Here is a 20,931-nt window from a genome sequence, read left to right as displayed (position 1 = left end):
GCGACGGAGCAGAAAACACCCAGTAGCGGGATTAGAGAAAAAATTAAATAAATAGTTACTACATCCAGGATAAATTAAGTAAGTGAGGTTGTGATGGGGAGAAAGGGTTATTTGATGCTAAAAGCTGTGACCTCTGGGGATGGTTCAAGAGCAACAGCTCACACACCAAGCTTTGAAACACCCCTGGTTGTAACATGATCTAAAACCATTCCATTGTTCATCGGTTGAGGTCAAAACGTTCAAAAAGCACAAGTGTGAATCATGAAATAAATAAAAAGTCACTTTTAATGGAAGTTTTTCTTTCACACTCACAATCAAGCTTATAGTCTGATCACAGAGAAATGTTGGACATTCACCCAGAACAAGACACACACACACACGCACCAGTCAGTTTTATCAGACAAAAATATATATATACATATATATATTTGAAATCTTTACAATAAGTCGAATCATGAAATGTACACAGAGGAGTGTGCACACCTACAGTCAAACACTGAATTGTTTTACTCCTCAAGTCCTTTTTTTGTACCCTGGTGTCAGTGTAAAATTCTTTTTTTAAGCAATGACAACTTTTTGTGTGTTTTTTTTTTACAAATGTGCAAATAAGACAGATTTGGAATCCTTCAGCGCTCAGTGTAAAAGTCCAGGATCCTCAGGAGCAGCAGTGGAGCTCGTCCTCCACCTCAGTCCTGCCCTCTCTCAAGCTTCAACACAGCTTCTCGCTGCTTCGCCTTTCATTTTCAAGTAAAGTGCTCCTCTAGCATAAAAAACCACGGCATGATATCAGTCTCGTATTTTTTCGCCACTGGTTAAAAAGGAAAAAAAACATAAACCCAAATGTCCAATGGACAAAAAACATGGGAATGTCTTTTGAAGGGGGAAAAGCCACCGATTGAGAGGCAGTCCTGTTTGGCTGTGGAGAGGTGACAGTCACCTGGTTCCCAGCAGGAAGTCATACAAACTCCAGTTTGCCATGGCCGCTGTACATCCCCCAGTGCACTAGAGAAAGGATCTTGTCGTTGCTCAGTTCGGCCTGTCGCATCTTGTCGCAGGTCAGGCAGCAGTTCTCGTGGCCCGTGACCGGCACCATGCACTCCAGGTCCAGCTTGGCCACGTGGCCCTTCTTGGTGTGGTGGCCATGGAAGCTGTAGTGGAGCCGCGACAGCATCTGTTGCCGCTGGTCCTGCAGCCGCTTGTTCTCGCTGCGCAGCATTCGCAACGCCAGCATGATGAGCAGCACCAGGATGAGGCCGCCGGCGATGGGCACGGCGATCACCGCCGCCCGGAACCACACCTCCTTGGCCGAGGCCAGCTCCTGGACCCGCGTCACCAGGTTCCTGTTGTTGCTGTCGGGCTGGAACCTGTCTGTGAACACAGAGATAAACATCTGTTCAGATACACGCTCATTCGCTAACAATGCTCCACAACATTAGAAACAGAGTCACTGCATGCGGCTGATTTCAGTGGAAGTCATTGTTTTTGCTGCTCATAGCTTAATGAGAAGGTTTCCCTGCTTCTGCTCTACAGTTAAACCAGAAACCACAAAGAGAGAGAGCAAATAAGAGAGAGAGCAAGAAAGTGAGAAAGGGCAGCAGGGGTAAAAACAAATGAGTCACCTTGTCCTGACTCGAGCGCCAGAAATTAATTTGAACTAATAAACTATAGTCTGCTCTGGTCGGGGTCACAACAGAAACCCCCCCAGGACAGCTCCCCTTCTCCTACATCTCTCTATGCACCCTTTCATAAGTCTGCGAGCTCGTGTTCCTGCCCATGATGCAGACTTGTCGGGGAATATTCGTTCTGCGAAGCACATTCCTACTCAGTGGGAAAATTACATGGTGCACACATAATAAAAAAAGAGCATATCTGATCTCTGTCCAAGTGCTTAAGGTAAACTGGCTTTTCCCTGCCTTCCCAGGCACAGAGCTGGATCCCATTAAAATTCAAATTGAAGTTTTGTAAAGCTGGGTATTAGCAAAAAAATAAGTTAGTGGGGGGCAAGGGTGGGCTGTATGTCCATAAACAGCAAAGTATTTGAAGAACCCTGCCGCTCAACTTATTGCTCCTGGAGCAGGAAAGAGGAAAATGGTGAATATTTGCTGAGGAGGAATCATTAAATCCCCCCAGAGAGGCAAATCATTTTAAAACCAGCTGAAGAGCATTTCATATTGCAGTTGCAGTGAAAAACAAACATCGCTGACAGCCAGTGATTCAGCCCATGCGTTCTCTTTTCTCTTTACCTGTCGAGTCCCTGGTGTGTGCCAGGTCGTGCAGGCCTCTGTAGTTGCACATGTCGTCGTGGCAACACTCCAGCGTCGTGGACAAGGCTCCGCTGAGGGCGTCCGCGACTCTCGAGCTGCTGCCGCCGCTGCACATGTCCACAGCGTTGGCGATGGGGTCTAAGCAGCCGTGGGTGAGCGGCGAGTTTGCATTGAGCGGGTCCAGGACCTTGGTGAAGCAGGCGTTCAGTTCCGATTTGCACATGTACCCGGTGGCTACGCAGTGCGGCGCGTCACAGTAACACCTTATCTCTCCTGGAAATGCAGAGAGGGTAAAAAAAGAGAACGGATTAGGGAAATGTAACACTCAAGTAAAAAGTTATAAACTTTAAAACTATAAAAACAATCTGAGACGTCCCACTGTGGACTGTGGAGTGGGACTGTCAGGATTGAGGCAGGTCATGTTCCCAAAATGGGAAACAGAGACCCTCAGAGATCCTTGTACAGGTTCATTAGATTACAGATATCAAGATGTTGAAGATTCTGCTCCATGTAGTTTTGATTCAGGGTTTAGTTTGCTCCCTGTTATATGCCTGTAGTTTTGTCTTGTCATCTTATCTATTTCCAGATTGCGTTTTACCAGACTCATTCTTATCTAATCCAGCCAACAAGTCTCCAGCTGGGTTCAGAAAGCCCTGGCTCTGCCTCTAGGTCCTGCAGTAACACAGAGATATCAGACCTGGTGGGAATATTTCACACTGCTGCACAAACTCTGAAACTCTCCCCTCATTGAGGAGCTTCTCCTGCTCCTTTTTGTCTGCATTATAAAACAGGAACTGCAAGCTCATAATTAGTGGTTTGTTTGCCAAAGTCAATTTCTTTTTTTTCCCGACCCAAATGGAAACTTGCTTACAAAGAGGGGGAGGAGGAGGAGGGGGGGGACCGGCAGCGGCACAGGAGTTTCCCCCCCAAAGCATTACTTGCGGTCAGGACTTGCCTCGGGGGAGTGGGGGGGTGAGCAGGGTGCGCTGAGGTCCCGTCTACACAGCTCCCGGCAACCTTATCATTATGGGCTGCCTGCTTTTACACGGGCCCACTCATTAGTTCATCCACAGTTTCTTATTTTAAATGAAAAACCAAATCCAGGCCAAGGATCTGCCCTGACAAATCCTAACTTAACATTTTCTTGAAAGAACTTATTTTGTTACCGTTGTGTCACAGGACAATAAAGTTGAATGTTGTGTGCTCCTTTAACATGACATGCAGTGATTATTTGTGAATGAAAATGGGTGTAAACAACAGCTTTACTATAAAGGCTCCCTTAGCAAAGAAATAAAGGAAGTCTTCTCTGGCTTTTCCAGTTCCTATTATGAAAACATGACGCTGACACTACAGCATGTTTGTTCTGAATGTTTCAGAAACACACTGGTGGCCGTGGCCCTCGTGAAGGCACCAAGTCGCCGAGCAGGGGCACATTCATCAGATCAGTGTTTTCCCTGTGAGGGATTGGAGCAGCGGGGCCCAGGCAGGTCATTTGGAGAATATTTCATTAGTGAGGAGAGGCCCCTTTGTGGGCTGGGGGAGAGGGGAGGGAGGTGGAGGGGGGGGAGGACGACAGGCCGGGCACTGAGGCTGTTGAGACCCTGCTCAGTCCTGTATGAATGGCAGTCAGCTCCAAAACTCGAGTTAAACATGAGTTACACAAGTGACACAGGGCAGTTGTTTGGGCTCGATTGTGCTGGAGGACTCATAATAATGTCTCGGAGCTTTGACTGGAAAATAAACGGATGTACTTAGGACAAAACGCATTTGTACAAGTCTGAACCGGTCTTGTTGTTGTTGTTTCCATTGAGGTTATTTAAGGATTTAAACACAAAAATGTGTGTTGATGGATTTAAACGATTTTGTTAGTAAATCCATCTCCGCAAACTTACTGAACTCAAGAGCAAGTTAATTGAAGTTAGTTGAGTTTATTTGCGTGTGCAGTTTAATCCAAGTTTTTCCTTTTAAATGAGATTAAAGTGGTTCATTCAACATTTCAGTGCACTTTAAGGCAGAGTTGAAAGCTGAGCGTAATTTAAAAACGTTTTGTTTTATCGCTTTTAAATAAAATAGATGGTGATTTAAAAGACATTAAGTACAATTTAGGGATTTTAACAAAAAAACTATATTGATCGTTTAAAAAACAAGTAAGTCACTTAAGTCAAAGATTCACAAAAAAGTGAAGAGTTGGTTTTGTTTTATGGAAATAATTACCATCATCTCAACTTATTTCTGCAGATTGATTCAAGTAGTTTTCTCGCATGAAGTTATAAGTTGTTTCAATGCAGCTAATTATAGTTTTCAGAGGACATTTTGACTTAGATCTTGAGAGGAGTGGGTGAGGTTTGACTCCAGTATTGTTATGGTGCTTTGAGATGGTGTAAAGAGGCTAAACGAAGACATGCATGTGTGTGAATATACCTTTAGTGAGAAGGACAGCCATGGCGCAGAGTTCCAGTTGTAGCCAGATGGAAATGAAACTGGACTGTCGATCCATTTACAGCAAATGACTGCGCAGAGACTAGCACTCCTCGTATAGATCCAGTGGCGAGGGTCCGCCGGGCGAAGAGCCGACACACGAACACCTTTACATGGAGCTCAGGGGCAGACCCGAGGCATTCCTGCTCCGGAACCCGCTCTCACAATCCACACGGACACGCCGGGCACCTCGCTGTCTCCCCGGGTCCGGTCCTCAGCCGCATGGAGGAGGACAAGTCAGCGGATAATGTGTTTTTTCTCTTCAAAGGCGGCCCGACATTACCGGAGAGCGGAAAAAAACACGGAGTCTCCTTCTTCTTCTTCTGCCTCAAGCCGAAAGTTCGGGAAAGAGAAAGCGGGGGAAGTGTAGTCCGTTCACTGGGGTCTCCGGTGGTCCTCCGCTGCCTGGGAGTGCGGCCGCTCACCGGGAAGCATCACTTTGTAATGCTGGACAAATGTGGGACACACGGGGACGTCTCCTCCTCCGCAGCTGAGCTCGGCCTGTCTCCGTCTCTCTCCGGTCGGACCTGGGCCAGCGCAAGTGCAAGTAATAGCTGTGGGAGCTCCGCCCCCCGCGCTCTGATTGGTCACAACCAGGAGAGGGACGTCAGTCACGACGCTGTGTCCGGTAAACCTTTTCAAAATACAGCAAGTCAACAGCTCAACTTTTTATAACAGGATGACGGAACAAAATAGAAGAGTGCAAATGAATGATATGATAACACATAATTAAAAAAGTAAATAATTCAGCTGTGAAGTGGGTTTTAAGCATGTGGTATTTTTCAGTAAAAAATAAGATTAAATCAAATGTCAAATGTACCTCATTTGCATTTATCAGAATCAGAATGTATTTATTTTGTATTTATTTATTGCCAAGTAGGTTTACACCTACCTGGAATTTGCTCTGGTTGTTGGTGCATACAATGAAGATAAAAACATTAAAACACAATAAATACAACACACATAAGAAAAAAAAAACAATATATAAAATAAATATATATATAGGCTAAAAGATATAAAAAGTAAAGTAAAAAGTTACATGCAAGATGCAAAACAGGAGAGCAATCTGCAATATGCAATGTAATGCAATATAATAGAATTGAATATGTGTTAATGTACCACATCCTTGAGGTGTGGGGGCGGGATAAAAGACGGAGTTCTGATGATTTAATGGCTGAATAATACAACTTATTGTTTATAAATGTCTATATGTCCCTAGGTCTATACGAATTTACGTCTGTCGGTGTTGTCTATTAAGTCTATTTTTTTTATGATTGCACATGTTTCTGGGAGACACGCAATTCCGTTGTGCTGTGCACCTCTTGTGGTCTGAATGAGAATAAAGTTCACTTTGACTAAAATAATGATTGTTTAATGTTTACCTGACCTTCATCACCACACACAGTTTATCTACACTGATGTGTACATTTCTCTTTTGTCACGAAATAAGGACCTACTCTTGGAAGCTGCAGCTTTAATTTTCATCTCACACTTCTATATAATGGATATATAATATATATATATATAATTTGTTAAGTGAACAGTTTCGTCAGGGCAGTCAAAGATCCTCATAAACATGTTTTCAGACAGGCACGTCAGTTCTGTTTGATCACAGGTAGCTCTGTTGCTTTTTCTTTGAAGGGACAGACTTTTACTTTCTAAGCCACGTCACCCATTTCCCTGTCTCATTCTCTCTGTCTCTGTCTGACTTGATGACTCGGGGTCAAACCAATCCCTTCATTCATCATCCTGAAATCCCGTAATACAATATTCCACACATCACCCCTGGAGCCAGTCTCTCCACCAGGTTAACAAAGTGTCCACAGAGCTCACGGAGACTGTCCTCTGACTGAATAATACAGACTGTGGACTGTGTAGTGATGTAATTTAATTTAATATGGAGACATTTTGAAATATATTCCAACAAACATGTGTCAAATATGACACCAACTTTCTTTATCTCTATACTCACCATAGTTACAGTTCAAACCAAATGAAGTAACATAGTTTTACGAAACAAACCGCTGCTGCTTCTGCTGCCGCGGACAGGAGGAGACAGCCGCTCACACAAATTAGCAATCCATGGCGCCACCGCGACACAGACACACACACACGCACGCACACACACACACGGATACACACACACATTCTTTGCCCTTTAACAATCGGCAATGCAAAACACAACGTGCGATCTGTATCAGCGCCAACTTCTCTCCACGAGACTTGAAAAAGAGCACACAAGGATACAAATGACATATTATTATATTATTATTAGTATTATTATTAGTATTATTACAGTGGAGTTGAGAAACACAATACACCTCTTTGAAAGAGTAGAGCCTGTGTGTGTGTGTGAGCGTGTGCGTGTGTGTGTGTGTGTGTTCGTGTGTCTCCGGGCCTTAACTCTGTCCACCAGACAACAGGATGAGGACACACACAGCTCGAGGGAACACAACACAATCTACACGCTGCAATTACTGTCATTATCCGCAGTTACACACACAGGCGCCAGTCCAACGTTGCGTCATCCGTGTGTGCACCGAGAAGCAGTGCAGGAGGAGCGGCGGGACAGATGTGTTAGAGCCGGATCACTTGAGGTGCGTGACTTACTTTGGACTCCATCGGTTTCACTGATACTGGTTGTAATAGAAGTCTTATTACCAGAGCACATGCACGCGCCTGGGAACAGCGAGAGGCCCTTAATGTGCAATTTACTACGACGTGCACCCATGATCAGAGCATGAAGGTTTTAAAAACATGTGACAGGAGGAGGTTCGTCCACATATGATCAGAAATGTCCCAGTGAAGACAGACGACGGTCTCCTCAGGCCTGTACGTGTGGTGGCTGGATCAACATCGCTATCTAGTGGTCATATCTCATAATATCGTATAATACTGTTTAACCAGGGCCAGTATGTCTCCAACCTCCTCAAGCCCAAGATAACGGTTAATTCCAAATGTAAGCCAAGGTCTAGTATATGGGTCAAGTTCCAAAAAGCTGAATCTTACATTTCCCATCATGCATTTTCGTGTAGTCTATTCTTAAATATTTGGTGTATTATTGTATTCAGCACATTTGGTTTGTAATGTATTGTAGTATAAATATCACTGAAACATCACAACAGCTTCTTTCAGACATGACCTGGACTCTGGACATTCGGTGAGGATGTCAAAAAAACATTTCAGAACTTTTTCGTGTCGGCCCCCAAGTAAAAAGCCTGAGTGATCCCATGTGAGAATACAGCAGGAAAATGTCTGCAAAATTCACAGCTTGCAGGTGGGGGTGGTGATGACCTTTCTAACATGTGATGCATGTGAAACTGAAAAAAAGAAATCCCAAAACAATACAAATATCTCAAGATATAAAAAGAGGCATGGTTACGTCAACTACAACACAGGATTGTTGTGAATCTCCTGCTGCGTTCTTCATATCTCATTAGAAAGGGGCAATCTCTGGAAAATGTTCAGACCCAATTTTTCAAGAAAGTTCCTGCAGTTTGGTTTCTCAGACTTAAGAGGCTCCAGGGCCTCAGGGGACATTGTCTAGCAGTTTTCAGAATAAGAGTAGTGGTCCCTATATGGCCAAGAGACTGAGCTTAATGTGTAAGATCAGGTGAGCGGCCCTCTACTCCATTTCTATTCTGACTGTTCCCAAGAAGAAATGTGCAGCTCGACACAGGCTATTTAACAGAAGGGAAACAAAACAGTGTGTGTTTCCATGCTGAGAGGATGAGCGTCAACAAGCTTTCGGGAGGAGGGTGGTGGTGGTGGGGGGGGGGGGGTTTGTGTAAGTGGCCTTTCAGGGAGTGATTACACCCCGCGGGCTGCGTCTGGTTTCACACATTAGGAGACGCTTGTAGGTGTGACACGGCAGAGACAGTGGGGACTTTGCCTAACAAAAGGAACCCTGCGGGCCGGGCCAACGACCGCTGTAGATGGCTGCTGAGAGGGTGGAGAGGGGTATAGGGGGGGGGGTCAGAGGTCATGTCTACCTGAGATAGTGGACATCAAGAAGTACATCTATCCTTAAACACCCCCACCACCCTTTGGCTTTGAAACAACTCTTTCAATGGATCACAACTGACTTAAAAAAAAAAGAATCTATTTGTGCATAGTCATCCCAAATGTGAAGATCCGAGCCCGGAGGCCGTCCCCCTCCCGTGTTGCAGGAGGCCGAGGAGCAGGTCAGACGGACTTCCTGCGACACCTCCCGGCTTCCCCTCCTCTCTTTGATGTGAGCCATATCAAGGTCTGTGAAGAAGCAGCCAGAGGAGGCAGACTGTCTCCATCCTCTGTCATCCCGCTTTTCTTCTCCTCTCTTCCTCTGCATCAGGGGGCGGAGGGGGTGATGTGGTGTCCCGGGTTCAGCAGGTCTGCGGGCTGGCAGACGAGCATGGAGACCGGTGGAGCCCGGCAGGTTTTGATGTCCCACGCCAGGGTCACGTCTCGGGCCGGGCAGGAGACGGTATCTGAGAGGTTCTTCAACACAGGAAACTGACGGCGCCCACCTTGTTTCATGTGGAGAATTAATTCAGCTCCGCTCTGTGCTCTTATCATCCTCACGGAGAGATGACTCAGCAGATAATATGTGTTTGATCATGACCTGGGGCTGATTATCAAGCTCGGCTGCAGCATGGTGGAGTGTGAGCTGAATATAAAGCATTCTTATTCCTTTTTTTACATTATCCCCATTTTCCGTGTAAATAATTCATGGATCCGGAGGACAAATAAGAATTATATTTCCATCTTTAAATCTATTAGTGGACATATATATATGAGTGGGAGTAGTTTGGTGCAGCCTGATTGGATTTAAGGGGAAAGGTCAAACAGATTGAGAGGTGGTGCTGCATGGTGGAAGTGTGAGCTGACATGTTGTTATTCTGCTGAAGTGTTTACGCAGTTTAAAGGTTTTTAAACCTAATAAATAAAACAGATCTTGGAGCTGAATAAACTCTTTTGATGTAAAATGATTCCAGATCCTCTGCTGTTATTAAAGGCAGTAATTTACCACGTCAGTTTGGCTAAATGCAGTAAGAGTGTTGCACATGTAAACTCTAAACTTATCCGCAGCGGCTGTTAAATAAAGTTTAGTTGTGGATTTTGCTTTCCCTGCTCCTATATTAAAGTGGAATACTTAATTGCAAATTAAGTCAGTTTCATTACCTTGTGTTTTTGCCCATGCTACGTTTTGTTTGTTGGTTTTTATTTTTATTTGTTTGTTTGCAGGATCACACATAAACTGCTAAGCAGATTTCCATGAAATTCGGAGGAAATTCAACATTGCGAAATAGTACCTTTCTTTCTCTATTTCACCAATTCCGAGGGAGTACTTCTTAGTTCTTAATGGAAAAAAAACAATCAAACCTTTACGAGACTTATTTCTATGAGTGTGTGATATTTGGTGCGGGCTGATTGAATTGAACGGCCTAGGGGGAGGTATGTGTTCTATTGAGTGCTTAAGGTAAAAAGTCTTACTCTCCCTTACTCCTCTATAGTATATACTATCTATCTATGCAAGCACAGAGTTGGCTGTGTACACACAAAACATATAATTAGGCCAGACATCTTTGAGCTGTCTTTTGGTTTTTGTGTGACATACATTTTGATTTTCCGTATCTGATGCTGGAAGATGTACTTTTTGAAAATTAGGTGTGTCGAGTAATCCCAGAAAGGGATGCGACCAATGTCCAGTCATGTAACAGTAATAATGTATGTAAGTACTCTGCTGAAGTTTAAAGAGTCCAACTTAAGACGAGGACAAATGAGTTAAGGCTCTTATATACTACTACGTGTCCGTTTCTCGGAGAGGTCTCAGCGGGAGACAAAGAGTCTTTTTGATTTTTACTTCTCCGTCAGTCTACGTCCGGAAAAAATTCACCGCCAAACCCATAGGTGGCGCAACGGAAGACGAGCTCAGAGAAGCCTACCCCATTTGGGAAGAAAAAGTCCACGTGTCTCTGTTGACATGTTAGCTTGCGTCCCACACACTGAACCATGGCAACTAAGAGCTGTCCGTCGGGTCTCCAACATGAAGACGGATAGTTAGAAAAATCAGACGTGTACGAAAAGCTGTCTGACGCCCTCGGAGTGGACGTTTCACGACGGATAGGGCGGTCTTATCTGTCCGTAATAGAAAAAACGGAGAGGCATAAATTGGCCTTTACTGTCCACACCCGGCCCTGTATTATCTGAAAACTTGTGATGTTGTGTCCAAAATGTAGAAGCAGGAAGAGGTTTCTCTGCAAGTTGAGACAGAAGCAGGACGTGCAGGTGAACTTTGATCTGATTACTTATCTCATAGAGGAGGCCTGAGCTCATTGTCTGGAGTGGAAACGGAAGACCACCAGCAGAGGGCAGCAGAGGGCACACGGTACAATTATATTTTTACTTCCCTCTTTAACCCAAATACTGCGACTGCCCACTGGTGGACTTTGGAGGTGATGCAAGTGGGCTAAAAACCAATCTACCATTTAGCAAATTCATCAGTTATTTGAAAAATAAAAGGTAGAAAATTGCTCAAAGTAAAACACAGTGTTGGCAATGACAACAAGATCAGCAAGATGTTTTCTTCCAGAAGTGGGCCGTGTGATAGGAGCCTGACGATTCAGTGAAGGCAACGTTGTGACTGAAAATACCCAATCAGCAAGCTTTTGAGTGTCTATGTCAAGGTTTCCACACAATCTACAAAACTTATTTACACACTGCGCTGCGTTACTCTTGTGTGGCGCTTCAATCTGCCCCTCATGGGGAGGAGGCGAGTCCTGCACTCGCCACCCTCACTGTGTTTGTGGTGTGCCACGCGCCCTACAACGCCTCGCACATTGTGGGGTTTGCGTTGAAGACAAGTGTGGAGTGGAGGGAATACGCTATGCTGACAAGCTCCTGCAATGTTTTCCTGGACCCTGCCGTCATGCTGATGCTGTCCAGGGGCATCATGGGAAGAATCTGGGTTCGGCAAAGTTACTTCAGCCGAATTGAAGGGATTCGGCCTCAGTGCATTAACACCAATGGTGCTGCAAAGGTCAAGGCAGCACCGACGCTCTCTGAGAGGAGCCAGGCCGGGGCGGAGGTGACCAGAGTCAGCCAGGAATGAGGTCACAGTGGAACTCCATCCACACACATGGACCCACCAACAATCCAGAGAACGTCAATGCAGTTTTGCAAGTCTCTACAAATGTGGAGTCGTCCTGTCCCAGAGTTACGTCTGTGGTTTTTGCTGATGATACAAAGTGACCCATTGTCCTCCGAGTGTTTTGTCCTGTGGGAATCGTTGTGTTGGCGACTTGGGTATGATATCATCATTGTTATTACTGCATGTAACTGAAACTCTCTCCGACTCAAGCAGTTCTGAACATGGACCATTCACTTGGAGACAAATGGCTCCATCTGGTGTCAGATACTGTTACAAGAGATCTGTCACGTTCTCAGTAGCAGACGATGACATTGGACAAACAGACGTGCATGTTGACTTTTCTCACGGATGCAAATAAGATGACAACTATGGCTTCAGGTTTGATTCCCTGGTTAACTGGAGATATGAAGGCTTAAAATGTCCTAAGTTTCATTGATTTGATAATTGATGATTGATTGAATAAGCATTATTAATGAGGTTTGTTTGATTAATATAAAGTAGGATTTATTAAGTGTGGCCGGTTGTCTGTTGTTTTGCTGAAGTAAACACAAAAGATAACAAGATGAAAACTAATCTTTACAGAAGTCATAGAAGAAAATCGTGAATAGTTAACAAATCTTAGTGTGCACACCATCACCAAGGTCCAGCAGTCTGTTTGTGAAACACATTTATATGAACTAGATTATTATTTGGATCTGCACTAAGTAACACTGAGTTTTAAATCAAGATCCATGAATTATTTTCTGAGAAATCGAGGGAAATCATGAAAAATCTAGCAATGTTAAGGAAGATAAATCCTGCATCCGGCCCCTCGTGTGGATCCGAGTTGGGTGACACGTTTATAAGAATTATTATGACAATAAATAAAATGAGGTTTGAGAGGTTTGAGTCCACTTTTGTCACGTTTACAGTTTTGACTCAAAAGGATCAATAATCTAAAATCTGTCAATCATACGCAAGTCGATGTGAGGCTACAAATCTATGAACCATTGACTTTTCATTCCAACATGTAAAGAACTTTATCAGATATTTTCTGTTGTTTTGTCAGCTACAAAAAACCCTTTGAACAAAAACCTCCCTGCAGCCTTATTGGAGCATCATGATTCAACACCTACGACAAAGCAGTTCCATGAACTCGTGTCTGTCTATAAACATCTGTATGAACCTCTGGAAAACACCCAGCTTCATCACTGCTTCAGCAGAAGGATAAAGGTCAAAGGTCGGATGAGTCTGACGTGAGATTCTGCACAACTGATTTTAACAAACCCTGAAAATACCCGACAGGAAGTAAAGCTGCAGTCCACGGTTACACAAATGATTCAATTACTGTGAATTGAAATGTGTATTTTGATGCAGATCCACGAGTAGGAAAACAAAGTTAATATACCTGAGGTCAGTAAATATATGATCCGTCAGTTTCTCTTAAGATAATAGAATTAAATCTGGGGAAAGTGCAGCTGTGGAGAATGAGTGTTTCTCAGTTCAAATAATTCAAATAATAAATATATATACAAATAATATATAGGTATTGACTATTTTTTTACATATAAATGTTGGGTTTTCAACCTTTACATGTTTACCAACCATCTTCTGTAATAAAAGAGCAAACTTTCATCTCAGTGAAAAGTCTCTGTTATTTATTCAATAATTTATTTTGTAAGAAAAGTCAGTCTGGAGTGGAGGGCACGAAAGGGAGGGAGGGAAGAGGGGGAGCTCCTCTCTTTTCTCGGAGCTGGCCCAATGTTGGAGTTTACTGAGCTCCAGTTTCTTCACAGCTCTCCTGCAGAGATTCAAATTTCTCCTACTGCTCAATTTTGATTTCCTCTGTCTCAACCCTACAGTCTATGGTCTCAAACAGCTTTCCCTTCTTTACTTTGATCCTCATGTTCATCTCTGCAAGCTTCTTCTCCAGCTCCTTCTCTCTGGCCTTTGCAGACTCCAAACGTTGAGTCAAGGGGATCAAGTCCATATATATAAGTGAGGCAGGAGACTCCATCTGCCCCACCATCCTTCTCTCTGTTTCCCAGGTGAGGTTGTTGGTGGCTGTCTGCTCCTTCAGAGCAAAGTATTCAGCCTCCAGCTCCTTCAGAGCGAAGTATTCATCCACCAGCTTCCTCAGACGGGGGTTTTCATCCACCTGCTCTTTCAGGGCAGTGAATTCATCCTTCAGATCCCTCAGGGCGGCGTTATCAACCAGCTCCCTCAGATTGGGGCTTTCATCCACCAGCTTCCTCAGATGGGGGTTTTCATCCACCAGCTCCTTCAGGGCAGTGAATTGAGCCTTCAGCTCCGTCAGGAGGAGGGTGAATTGAGCCTCTGGCTCCTTTAGGGCGGAGTATTCATCCACCAGCTCCCTCAGACGGGGTTTTTCATCCACCAGCGTCCTCAGACAGGGGTGTCTATCCACCAGCTCCTTCGGGGTGAAGTTACCATCCACCAGCTTATTCAGGGTGAAGTTTATATCATCCAGCTCCCTCAGGGCGGTGAGTTGAGCCACCAGCTCCTTCTGGGCGGAGTATTCAGCCTCTAACTTACGCTTCTGCCTCTTCAAAATCAGGAGGGTTTGGCCGGGCTCCTGCAGAGTAATGCAGCGGGTGCTCTTTCGGGTCATGCCTGTTGAGCTGATGATCCTCTGCATGTTGATTAACAGGTGCTGCAGTGGGACCAAGTTGTACAAAGGGTTTGAAGAGCGATTTCTTGCGTAGCTGCCGTCTTGTGTCGGTGTCGTCAGTGGCGGTGAACGGAAGTAGCAGGAGAGACGTATCCCGTGTGTCTTGTCGTTGACTCGCGCTTGTCGTGTCTGTGGTTCCACTCAGAGACGGGGCTCTTTATAGCTGAGTTATTTGGCTTTGATCTGTTCCTCAACTCCAATCAGCTGCAACGCTTCAAAGCTTGCCTTTGAAGCTGTGAAGAGTAAATTGGCTTTGATCTACATAACTGTGACAACCTGTCCCATGGTAGTTGTCATGTGACCTGGACTGACACACATGTACAGAAGCGTATTGCATTCACTTATAAAAAAAAAAAAAAGCCTTGGGTAAATGAAAATAGTTCGAAAAACCGGAATATTCCTGTTTTTGGAACTTTTTTTTTTTTCCCTGTTTTTCAAACTTTTGTATTTTCTGATTTTACGAGATAAAAAAAACTGTTTTTCGAACTTTTTTATTTTCTGTTTTTACGAGATAAAAATCCTGTTTTTCTGGGTGAAGTTTTCACGGAGAGCGGAGAGTCTTTTTGATTTTTACCTCTCCGACGACTGTACGTTGAAAACAATTCACCGCCAAACCCATAGGTGGCGCAACGGAAGACGAGCTCAGAGAAGCCTACCCCATTTGGGAAGAAGAAGTCCACGTGTGTCTGTTTACCTCTGTCGCTTGCCTCCCACACACTGAACCATGGCAACTAACAGAACTAAATAAAGTGACACCCAGCGGGTCAAAATGCTGATGTTATCGTTTCTTAACAAGAGGTTCCCCGGTCTTGTTTCCGAACTGTGTTGCTGATTCCACAGCTTGAATCTGCTTGAGGCTACATGTAGCTAGAAGCTACACGGAGCTAGCTCCCCCCCAGCTTCCACACACAGTCAGCAGGGACTCCCGGCACTAACTACTACCCAGTGTTTGCTTCTTACCTGACGGTATTATAGAAACAGTGTCATGATAGAAGTGGAATTAAAGTCGTGACGGTGGGTTTTTGCACCGTTACCACCGCAGTTAGCATGGTGGCTAGTCCGCTAGCCTAGCATGCTAGCGCCGTTATGAAAGCTCGTTATAACCGTATGTGACCGTGCACTCCTGCCGTCAGTGCTCTAACGAGCCACCGTCAGCCGGACAACTCCGCTGGCTTAACACACACGTCACATTAATCGTAGAATCATAGTTGTGTTTGGATTTGTTCAGACACAGGGAAGGAAGCAGGAAGTTTGAGGTCCGGAAATGACGTCATACGGAAATGATGTTGTTCGCGGACCAATCACAGCCAAGGTCTGTCCGTTGGGTCTCCGAAATAAACACGGACAGTTAGAAAAATCAGAGGTGCACGAAAAGCTCTCCGAGGCACTCGGAGAGGGCGTTCCATGACGGATAGGGCGGTCTTATCTATCCGTTTTAGAAAAGATGTAGAAGCATAAATTGCCCTTAATCCTGCCTGAAGCTCTCACATGCGTGGAGTATGGTTGCTGCTGCATCAGCCTGACCCTGCAACAGACTAATGTAGCTGAGCGGTTTGTTCTATTATACTGTCAGGAGGCCTCAGCCGAAAGAGGACACGAGAAATGGTTATTGAATCGGAACATCACGCTCGTTTATTTTCCTTCACACTTTTCTCTATCGATAGAACCCCTTCCGTTAGAAACCCTTTCAGTCAGAGTCCTAACCACCAACCTGCTTATAACAGGAACTACACATCCATCTTCTATAATAAAGCCACTAACGGGACAGAAATAAAAACTATCCTCAAACTATCTGTAGCATATCCCCCGAAAGATGGTCGAGACTTTCAACTGATGTTTTCAGGTTTATTTGACACTTCGTCTATGGACGCTATACGTCACTTTCAAAATAAAAGCATGGAAAAAAATTTGAGCGAAAAACAGGATTTTTATCTCGGAAAAACAGGGAAAAAAAAGTTCGGAAAACATGATTTTTATCTCGGAAAAACAGGGGGGGGGGGGTTTCGAAAAACAGGAAAAATCCTGTTTTTCGAACTTTTTATTCTTTTTTCATCCAGAGCTTTTTTTATTTTTTCAACTGAATGCAATACGCTTCCTTACAGACTTAAAAAACATTACACAGACTTAACAGTTTCTGTTGGTGCATGGAAAAGTAACACATATAACAACAATTAGATAGAACATATATAATATAATTATAATAACAAGTATATGTGGATTCATCCGATGATCTGAATCCAGATACAGGACAACAGGGATGCAGCTAATGAATCTATCCATTTCCTGAATCATCTTGTCTACGAAATGTATGAAAGTAATAATAACTTCACAGTGAAATAGTGAATAAAAAGACCCAGTGGTCAAGATAACATCTTCAAATGTCTTGTTTTGTCTGAACAGCAGTTTATTTTCATACACGACAAAAAAAAGCATCAAATCCAAACTCAAAAGAAGCTGAAACCTGCAGATATTTGTTATCTTGCTCAAGACGGTACCGAAAAAATTATTTGTTTATAAAGGATATTTGCAGATTTCCTGTTGATCGACTGATCTGTGAATTGTTGCAGTGATCACAGATCCTTAAAATGAAAGTAATTAATAAAATACATAATTTCTGTAGCACGATCTCTTAATTTTGTGTTTGTGATGACAGATTAATAATTTCTGACTTTTCTATAAATTTAACTGAGACAGGAAGGTGTAGCTTCCCTCTCTAAATCTTGATAACCGTAAATACGAAATAAAAGATGCAATTTTTCCAAGTCTCCAAGTCACCTCCACATGTTTCCTCTGTACATCACAGGGAGCCTTAGTGACATTGCTGGGAGATGGTGTTTGCAGAGTGTGGAGAAAAGAAGTCGTGTTGAGAAGCTTATCAAATTTCCGCTGTATAAGGAGAGATAGCAGCAAGGCATATTAAGCACCGTGTCAGGATGAGATCAGTCAGTCGGCTTCCAGGAGGAGAGGCGAGCAGCCGGAGCCCGGCAGCACCACAGGGATGGAGAGCCTGGTTCCCCAAGTCTGACAGAGGTGAGTTCAATTATCCCACTTTTAACATTTCAGTCTTTACAGGACGTATTTGAATCCTGGTCGGAGTAATGTAAAGACTGGACATTTATTTATGCTTTTTAATTCTCAGTTTCCAAGTTATTTTGATGGTAAAGTGTCTGGTACTTTTTATAATAAGACTATGAATTATAATAAGATTATGTTTATTATAAGATTAACAAACACATTAAAACACAGTTACAAAGTTCTTTACAAGTAAAAGGCAAACATTAGGAAACAATTAAAAGCAACTTGACAACATTACAGCACAAATGTTACAGAAGAGATAAGTAAAAACAAAATTAAATAAAATATAATAAAAGGATTTGAAAGAAGTTGCTGGGATTAGAATTTATTTGAATAATCTTTTGTGAGTAATTAAGAAAAAAGGTCTGGTGACATTTCATATTTCTATTTGTCAAAAACCAAATTGAGCCAAAGCTTCTCAGCTCTGTCATTTGTTTTTATTATCCTGAAAGGAATGTCCTTGAGAAGTAATTTGTCCTCTGACAAGCATCTTAATATTTGCTGATTCCGCCTAAACTTTATTATTGAACCTCAGAAGATGTGATATCTGAAAAATTGTAAATATTCCAGCCCTGTTAATATAAATTGTAACGATATTTACTTTCTTCCATTCAGTGCCTCAGTGAGTGTGTCCGTGCTGCGAGCCATCATGATGCTGTAGAGTCACCTGTTGGTCTCTGTCTACATCCTCACCGTCCTGATGGGGGTCCCTGCCAACATCCTGGCATTCTGCACCTTCTGGCCCAATAGACATCCTCCTCCTCAACCTCACCATCTCTGACCTCATCTTCCTCCTTTTCCTGCCATTTAAAATGAAGGAGGCCTCGGACGACATGGCCTGGCTGCTGCCCTCCCCCCTGTGTCACTTCACCAGCTTCCTGTTCAATTCCAACGGAGTAGCCTACTTTTGAGTTCTTATTAGAAAAAAAAAAAAAATCAAACCTTTAGGAGACTGATTTCTATGAGTGTGTGTAATTTGGTGCGGGCTGATTGGATTGAAGGGCCTTGGGGGAGGTATGTGTTCTACTGAGTGCCACTGCCATTGTACTTAAGTTAAAAAGTCTTCCTCCATAGTATATACTATCTATCTATGCAAGCAGAGTTGGCTGTATACACACAAAAAGTATAATTAGGCCAGACATCTTTGAGATGTCTTTTGATCTTTGTGTGACATACATTTTGATTTTCCATATCTGATGCTGTAAATTGGACATTTTCAAAATTAGGTCTCTAGTAATCCCAAAAAGGAATGCGACCAATGCCCTGTCATTTAACAGTCATAACATATGGATGTATGTTAGTACTCTGCTGAAGTTTAAAGAGTCCAACTTAAGACGAAGACAAATGAGTTGCTGTCCTCACCCGGCCCTGTATTATCTGAAAACTTGTGATGTTGTGTCCAAAATGTAGAAGCAGGAAGAGGTTTCTTTGCAAGTTGAGACGGGAGCAGGACGTGCAGGTGAACTTTGATCTGATAACTTATCTCATAGAGGAGGCCTGAGCTCCGTCTGGAGTGGAAACAGAAGACCACCAGCAGAGGGCAGAAGTTACAATGATATTTACTTCCCTCTTTAACCCACATACAGTGACTGCCCACTGGTGGACATGGAGGTTTTGCAGGTGGGCTAAAAACCAATCTACCATTTAGCAAATTCAACATTTATTTGAAAAATAAAAAGGTGAAAAATGGCTCAAAGTATGATTACTAATATTGATTTCCACATTGTTAAGGTAAAACATTTTGGTGAATATTGAGAGTATGATTATTCATTGGTTTTAAGAACAATATTTTATTGCACTCACATTTATATAACAGAGCAATGCCTTCACTTCAATGCTGTGCAACATTCCTGCTAATGTACAAATTCGTGTATGTGAGGGAGTAAAATGTTTTGCAGAATTTAAAAGTTGTGGAACCCCTTTACTAGTGAGAGTTAATGCATCTAAAAGGACTATTTTGTAAACTCTGACTGAACCATCAGTCCATTTAAAACACCTGTATTTAAAATGGGACCAGACAAACTACAAGGTAAAAGGCACCGTCACAAACCCAAGAACAACGTGGCCCCGGAGAGGCATGTTTTATTTCACTTGTCAATATACTTCAGGAAACAATATACAAAGCAATGATGTGGTCACCTTTACTGAATGTGTGGTGCAGTTCAGTTATAGACTCAATAGATAGTATGGTGAAACCAAAAAAAAAAAGACAGCTTTGCAGCAAATGACCCTGCTCCTCATCAGTGGAGACCAAACAAATCAGAGAGGGATGGGACGTGCTACGAAAACAACCCTGTGCGTAAAACGTGCTTGTTGAAGATCTTTGTCGTTGGTTCAAACAGGAGAAAAAAGAAAATGAGGGATTTTTCAGGTGATTGAGGTTTAAGACTTTCAACAAGGCACTAGCGTAAGATCCAAACCTAATATTCCAATAAAATAACCAGTGCTCGCTTTAGTTTAATATGTTTATTACAATACATACATTTCACATTTGACCTTGTGACCTCTTGTTGCCCTGCGCTGACTGAGGTGATCCACGTCACGTCGGTGAAACACCACTCCTGAACCGGGTGCAAATGAGAATGGGTATCATCGTGATGGGACAGTTCGTCACTACAACTGTTTATAAATAAAAACCTTTTTCGATTCTGCGGCCTCTTAAAACTTCACTTGTTATGTTAGCGACTGTACAAAGGAATGAACCAGTGGTAACACCTCAGCTTAAAAAGTCAGAGGGGGGAAAAACGAGGAACAATAAATGCTGGAACACAAAAAAACAAAAAGAGGAAAGAACAGGGTGTTAAGTGTTGGTGTCTCAGGCTACATCCATACTCCTACGTTTTTGTTTGAAACCCAAGTCAGTTTTAATTCCCCATCCATACCAACACGTCTGAAAACGCACATCACAGGACCACTTGCTTACACTGGGCATGCGTGTGCCAGCGTAAACAGGAAGTACTTGAATAATAGCTTGTCTCTCTTGTAAAATGCAGAATTTAACCGCATTACAGCTGATGGCAATGACAACAAGATCAGCAAGATGTTTTCTTCCAGAAGTGGGCCGTGTGATAGGAGCCTGACGAATCAGTGAAGGCTACGTTGTGACTGAAAAGACCCAATCAGCAAGCGTTTGAGTGTCTATGTCAAGGTTTCCACACATCTCAATTTCTGCCCATCCAGATGCAGCCCTGGAGTTCTCAAACTTCGACAGGGCCACCAGCGTTTCCAAACCTCTGCTCAAGCAGCTCTATAACCTTCGGAGTAGCTTGGACAGGAGGCACATCCGGAGCAGAGTTGATGCATTTTCAAAT

The 20,931-nt window shown here is 43.3% G+C and overlaps 1 protein-coding gene across 1 annotated transcript; it reads right to left on the bottom strand.

Moving 5' to 3' along the window:
* Positions 1–267: 267 nt before the first annotated feature.
* Positions 268–5,246, bottom strand: bambia (BMP and activin membrane-bound inhibitor (Xenopus laevis) homolog a). The gene is made up of 3 exons (XM_061093809.1): positions 4,686–5,246; positions 2,244–2,537; positions 268–1,368 (listed from the first exon to the last, which is right to left on the bottom strand). Exons 1-3 carry the CDS (start codon positions 4,759–4,761, stop codon positions 956–958), a joined length of 783 nt encoding a protein of 260 aa, XP_060949792.1. The 5' UTR covers positions 4,762–5,246; the 3' UTR covers positions 268–955.
* Positions 5,247–20,931: the final 15,685 nt, after the last annotated feature.

Source organism: Limanda limanda, chromosome 20, assembly GCF_963576545.1.
Source record: "Limanda limanda chromosome 20, fLimLim1.1, whole genome shotgun sequence".
In the NCBI taxonomy this organism is placed as follows: domain Eukaryota; kingdom Metazoa; phylum Chordata; class Actinopteri; order Pleuronectiformes; family Pleuronectidae; genus Limanda; species Limanda limanda.
Note: the sequence above shows the minus strand (reverse complement) of the source record. Positions and strands in the feature narration are given on the sequence as shown.

Coding starts and splice junctions, on each gene's coding strand:
- bambia (XM_061093809.1), bottom strand. CDS start 4,761: ATGGATCGACAGTCCAGTTTCATTTCCATCTGGCTACAACTGGAACTC. Junction 2,538..4,685: donor GGCTGTCCTTCTCACTAAAG/GTATATTCACAC, acceptor CTGCATTTCCAG/GAGAGATAAGGTGTTACTGT. Junction 1,369..2,243: donor ACACACCAGGGACTCGACAG/GTAAAGAGAAAA, acceptor CTGTGTTCACAG/ACAGGTTCCAGCCCGACAGC.